Source organism: Parus major, chromosome 17 (genome assembly GCF_001522545.3).
Source record: "Parus major isolate Abel chromosome 17, Parus_major1.1, whole genome shotgun sequence".
Classification (NCBI taxonomy): Eukaryota; Metazoa; Chordata; class Aves; order Passeriformes; family Paridae; genus Parus; species Parus major.
Window position 1 is genome coordinate 10,163,313 of NC_031785.1, and position 5,991 is coordinate 10,169,303.

Genomic DNA, 5,991 nt, shown 5'->3' on the forward strand with positions numbered 1-5,991 from the left:
GGCTCAGGGCTCAGGGCTGGCACAGGGCTCAGGGCACAGGGCTCAGAGCTCAGGGCTGGCACAGGGCTCAGGGCTCAGGGCTGGCTCAGGGCTCAGGGCTGGCTCAGAGCTCAGGGCTCAGGACTGGCACAGGGCTCAGGGCTCAGGGCTGGCACAGGGCTGCCAGACCCACAGCCTCTCCAGAGGCAGCAGAAGCTGCTGGTTCTTGCCTGAGCCAGCTGGGACAGGCACCCAGCTCCTCGCCCCAAGGCCTTGGTTCGGGCTGGGGTGACACAGAGGGACCTGGGCTAGAAACAGGGCCTGTGGGGCAGGATTTTGGGCAGAAGTACCTGACTCCTGGGGAGGTTGTTTGCTACCACCCTGACACTGGAACCCTGGGGGTGCCCAGGGCTCACACAGCGGGGACAGGTTGTTCCCAGCCAAATCAGGGCTGTGTAGGCTGGGAAAGGGGAACGGGCACAGGTTCAAAGGAGGTTTGCCCCGATCCTTCTCTGTCCCACCCCTCCCTGGAGCATACAGCAGGGGCTTGAGCACAACACAGGGCTGCTGCAGAGGTGACAAGTGCATGCAGAAGTGGTGGAATCCCACCACTGAGAGTGGCTTTGCTCAGCTCAGGAAAGAACCTTATGCAGAAATGAGAATGGAGATCCTGCAACATCCCCTCTCCCTTGGGCACAGCAGCATTTGCCGGTCATGAGACACCACGGTGGGAACAGCAGCAGTTTTTGCTGTTCCCATGGGATTAATTCCCACGGGCGAGCAGGGGTGGGCAGGAGCCGTGAGTGGGCAGCACGTGTGAGGCCAGGAGGAGATGGCTCTTGTGCTAAGCACTGCCCAGCTGGGGACAGTGCTGGGGGTGACTGTTGCTACCTGTGGAGCTCTGCAGCTCTCACGTGGGGGTGCTCAGCCTTGGGGGGCTGGGGGCTGCAGGGCTCAGCCCCTCAGCCAGGCTCTGTCATCCCCAGGGTGACCCAGCCAAGAGGGGGAGAGGTGAGCAAGAGGCGAAGGGGTTTTTATTTTCAAGATGTTTTATAATGGGATTATTAGTTCCCAAGAAGTGTTTCGAATCGATTTGGTAAGGAATCGCTTTCCTTTCTCCTCTGTGGGGATGCGGTGGGAATCCAGCCTTTGGTGTGAACCTCGCAGAGCTCTGGAAGCCACGGATCTGACAAGGTCCCGGCACGCTGGGAGGACACTCTGGGCTCCCCGTGGCCCCATGCACCCTACACACGCCTTTTGCTCCATCTCTGCTGTGACTCCGGGCTCTGCAGCATCCAGGCAAGCTGGGCTGCAGTCCCAAGGGAGCTCTGGCTCCACTGGGGAGGTCTCTGCCTGTCTGAAAGGGGAGGAAAAAACCCTCTCTCAACCCCCTCCCCCCTTTCCCCTGGAAACCCCTGATTTTCTGGGGGATCCAGCCTTTCCCAGCTCCGTTTTCCCGCGTGCCCGCCTGGCATCCTGTGCCTGGCGTCTGGTGGCCCTTTCACCCTGTCGGTGAGGGGAGCACAGGCATCTTCAAAAGCCCTGGGAAGAATTTGGTGGGAGGGGGAGAAGGGGTTTTACAAGCTCCCATTCAGAAATGGTCACTTTGAAGTGATGTAGCATTTTCAATCCTTTGAAGAGCCACAATTAGGAGGGGGCTGGTGCAAGCAAAGGCAAAACTACGGGGTGACCATCACGGCCTTTCTCTCCTCAGGCTTTTAAGGGATGAACTTTCCCTCCCTGCCTGCCTTTTTCCCACGGGCTCGAGGGGGTGGGATTGGGGTGTTTGGGGGAGCTGGAGGTTTCCCATCCCCCCGTGCAGGGGAGGAGGAGTCTGCCATTGGCTTTGCCCACCAGCAGCAGGACAGTTGGGAGAGAGAGCAAATTCCTCAGCATCCCTGCAGGCACACAGCCTGTCAGCGTCCTGCCAGTGTCCTGGAGCCGTGTGCTGGCCAGGGAATCTTTAGCCTGGTCGGGAGGGTCGCGGGTGCCATTAGCAGCGAGGTCACTAATTAAAACAGCAGCAGCAGTGATGTTTGGCTCATCACACACCCGGGGCTGGGGGCTCCGAGAGCAGCCTGGCCTGAGCTGTGGCAGGGAGGCACAACCAGTGCTCCCAGAACAGCGGTGGCACTGGTGCCCTTCCCCAGACTGGAACACACCCCGAGACACGGCCGGGGACTGCAGGAGGTGCCGGGGAGCAAGGGCTGCACGGGTGCCACACTCGGGACAGGCAGTGCTGGATGGAAACCAGCTTCTCCCAGATTCAGAGGATGCTCCCCGCTGGGATGCAGGGCAGAGCCTGGGCCCCTGCAGGATGACAGGCCCCTCCCAAGGGTCCCTCATCACACCAGTGACTGATGGTTCATCTGCTGTCCCCTCTCTCCACAGGCTGCCCGGGGAGCCAGCGCTGCGATGTCACCGTGCCAGCCCGTGCCACAGCCCGGCCTGGCGGTGCCGAGCGGGCGGAGAGGACGGGGCAGCGCGGGGCAGGCGCGGTGCTGGCAGGGGACACGGTCCTGCAGGTCACTGCCATCCCCCCCGGCGTGCTGGACAGAGCTGAGCTCACTGACTTCTACTGCTGCACCCGCTGTGGGAAAGTGTTTTGGGAAGGGTCCCATTTTGGACGCATCGTCTCCCAGTTTCAGGATGTTCTTGTGGCCTCTGGAGACACACAGAGTGTCTATGAGCTGAGCTGAGCCGAGCCGAGCTGAGCTGAGCTGAGCTGAGCTGAGCTGAGCCGAGCTGAGCTGAGCTGAGCTGAGCCGAGCTGAGCCGAGCTGAGCTGAGCTGAGCTGAGCTGAGCCGAGCTGAGTTGAGCCGAGCTGAGCTGAGCTGAGCCGAGCTGAGTTGAGCCGAGCTGAGCTGAGCTGAGCCGAGCTGAGTTGAGCCGAGCCGAGCTGAGCTGAGCCGAGCTGAGCTGAGCTGAGCCGAGCCGAGCTGAGCCGAGGGGAAGCACAGGGAATCCCTGGGGAGTGGGGACTGCCTGGTGAACCACAGCAGATTTTGTGCCTTGGGTTTCCAGAGAGAGGCTGGAAGTGGGGAGGGGGGAGCTCTCATTTCGGGATCCACCAGAGAGAACTGTCACATGCACATCTGACCACTCACGGGTACTTCTGCCCTTTGCTTGCTGGGTTTTCCAGAGCTGGGGTTTCACATCCGTCTGCCGCTGCTTGCACTGTGGAGGGGAGCTGAGAGGAGAGGGGGACACACGGCCCTGTCCCTCCCCTGGGGACAGCTGCCTAGAAGGTGCCTTTCCCTCTGATCCCTGCTCACCTCCTGGCCAACTTTGTGTCCTTGAGAGCTCCCCCAGGTCAGGGGTGAGCTCTTGTGCTTACAGCCAGGGCTGTGCCAGGACACCAACCCAGGGCAGAGTCCAGCAAGTGGTGTGTACCTGTGGACATGGCACAAAACAGCTTCTAGAGGATTCCATCCAGCTCCTGGAGACAGGGGCCGTGGATGGGACCTGGCACTGCGCCTCTTCCTTCCTGCTGCCCACAGCAGCTGCCGTGGTGGGAAGCGTGCAGCAAGGTCACCTCCAGTCATAGACAAGGGTCAACAGCAAATTCCACATCAGATCAGCCATGAGGTGCATCCAGGAGGAATTGTAAATGTTCCACTTTTGAATGGTGGATACATATCAAAGGGAATTAAAGCAGCTTTCTAATCAGCTTACAATATTGTTTCCTTATCTGACTGCTTAAAAAAAAATATTTTTTAACATCCCATTCTATGTGTCATACTAATAAAATAACATTTATTAGGGCAGTAATGAGCCCTCCTTGGTTTTATGGAGCTGTTTGATCCTGTGTGGGAAGGGCAGCCCCAGCAGGGAGGGGTGCTCTGGGCGGGCTCCTCACTCCAGAGCCCGTGGATCCCCTGGCTGCTCCATCTGTGCTCAGCTCCTGTCTTTGCATGACAGGATGTGATCATGAGGAGACCCTGGGATAAAACGGCACTGAGGAAGGCTTTTATTGCTCTTTATCATGGGTGAGATCTGGCTGAGCAGCATCCATCCCTCAGCCCTGGGAAACCACAGGCTGCATCGGATGTCAGACAGTTCCTCTCCTCTCCTTGTGTACTCCCGCACATCCTTCAGAGTTTGACGGGGACAAGGTGTTTGACGCTCAGGCCAGCTTTAGTTTACAAATTAATGTATCAACACTGTTCCTCATCAGGCAAGAATGCACTTCCCTCCCTTCTCCCCCACCTTATCCCCATCCCCTTCCGAGCAAACTTCCTTCCTCCCGTAATCTGGAGCGGAAACCTCGCCACATATTTGACCGGCTCATAGAAATCAGGTCAGTGTTCCCTGGCATGACTTTGTGCCTTGAACTAGGGCTGGTTGGTCCCTGAGGCAGGCAGCGAGGAGGAGGAGGAGGAGGAGGAGGAGGAGGAGGAGGAGGACAGGGGCTGTGGCACTGCCTGTCCTCGTCCTGGAGCTGCTCCTCCAGCCGGATGCTCCAGTTGAGGTCCCAGTTGCTCGGCTGCAGTTTTCAAACAAACCAATGTGTTTTTGGACACAGATCTAGCCCAAGCTGGCTGTGAGCTCTGGCCCTTGTGCTGTCCCACACCACAGGAATGCTTCTCCCACGGGGCAGGATCACTCACCAGGCACCATGGGGCTATGGCCGTGTTACCCCCGAGGCTGCTCAGACCCCAGGGCTGTCCCCACGGAGCAGTCAGCAGGTACAGAGGACACTCTGGTGGGCTGTAATGAGGCTTCTGGGGGAACTGTGCAGTGGGAGCACTGGGGTGACAGATCCCCATCCTGCAGCCACCACAAAGGAGTGGCCATGCAGTGCAACCAAACAGATTGCCCAGAGCAGCTGTGGCTGCCCCACCTCTGGAAGTGTCCAAAGCCAGGTTGGATGGGGCTTGGAGCAAGCTGGGGTAGTGGAAGGTGTCCCTGGCCATGGCAGGGGGTGTGACAAGATTAGTTTTAAAGATCACTTCCAACTCAAACTAGTCTGATTCTGTGGTAAGTGGCCCCAAGAACAATCAGGAGATGGCAATTTTCTGCCACCAAAACCCTGCACTGACACTGGATTCAATCCTGGGGCTCATTCAGATGATCTAGGACAAGATAATTATGGCCTAAAGGTGGGGAGGTTGGTCCAGGGCACATAAAACTAAGGTCTGTGTCTCCAACCAGCTCTATCAGCACTTGCAAAGTGAAGGTTTGGTCTGTCCACATGCCCCCACAGCTTTCCAGGACCAGAAGCCCCACAAGCAGATGCAGACTGGGAGGGAGAGACCAGGCAGAGCAGCACCTACAGCGACATCCGTGGGAAGTGGCAGTCCACAGACCGTGTTCCTGCAGCGGCCCCTGTGGTGTGGCAGTCCCAGGAGGATGCCCTTGTGCACAGAACTTCCCAAACCACTCGTGAGACCTTTTCGTGTGGTGCTGTGCTCCCTGCAGAGGACGCAGGGCACCCACCCACACATGTCCTCACCACAAGAGCACGAGGTTTCCCTTGCAAGCCCCCAGCTCTGGCCTCAGGAGCTCTGCCTGCAGGGCTGGCAGGGTCCCAGCCCACCCAGGCACAGTCCGGGTGCCACCGAGGGCTCCCGGTGTGCGGTGTGTCCGCGGGGAGATCACAAAGCCAATCCCACTCTCAGACCCCACGGAGGACGGGAGTCCCCTGAGAGCCCCCTCCAGCTCTTCCCCACCAGGTACAGGGACCCCCTTTCTTGCCCCCGGAGGTGGATCCGCACAAGGGAGACTTGTCCCACCAGGCAGCCGCAGCCGCGGCTGGGCTCCCCGCATCCCCGCGGGGCTCGGCGGCACCGGAGCCTCGCCGTTCCCGGGGCTCGGGCAGCCGCTGTGCCCCAGCGGCCGGAGGGGCAGCGGCGGGGACAGCTCGGTCCTCCTGCGGCTCCGGGGAGCCGAGCGGGCCGGGCGCTCTCCCTCGCACGCCTTTCGCCGGGGCTCTGCGCTGGGAAGAAAAGCTCCCGTCTTTCCCACGCTCTCCGACACATTTTAATGAATTAAGTGGGGGCACGCCCCTC

At 59.7% G+C, this 5,991-nt stretch overlaps 1 protein-coding gene across 3 annotated transcripts in view; it reads left to right on the forward strand.

Annotated features, from left to right (window-relative positions):
- Positions 1 to 2,725, forward strand: part of EXD3 (exonuclease 3'-5' domain containing 3) — a 186,686-nt gene extending 183,961 nt beyond the window's left edge. For 2 of the 3 annotated variants that reach the window (XM_015644836.3, XM_015644840.3), the window contains one exon: positions 2,371 to 2,724. In XM_015644836.3, coding sequence (XP_015500322.1) covers positions 2,371 to 2,678 — 308 coding nt within the window. In that variant the 3' untranslated portion in view covers positions 2,679 to 2,724. Of the gene's footprint in view, positions 1 to 2,370 lie in introns of all 3 variants that reach the window. The other variant, XM_033518355.1, reaches the window with a different exon arrangement.
- The last annotated feature ends 3,266 nt before the right edge of the window (positions 2,726 to 5,991 follow it).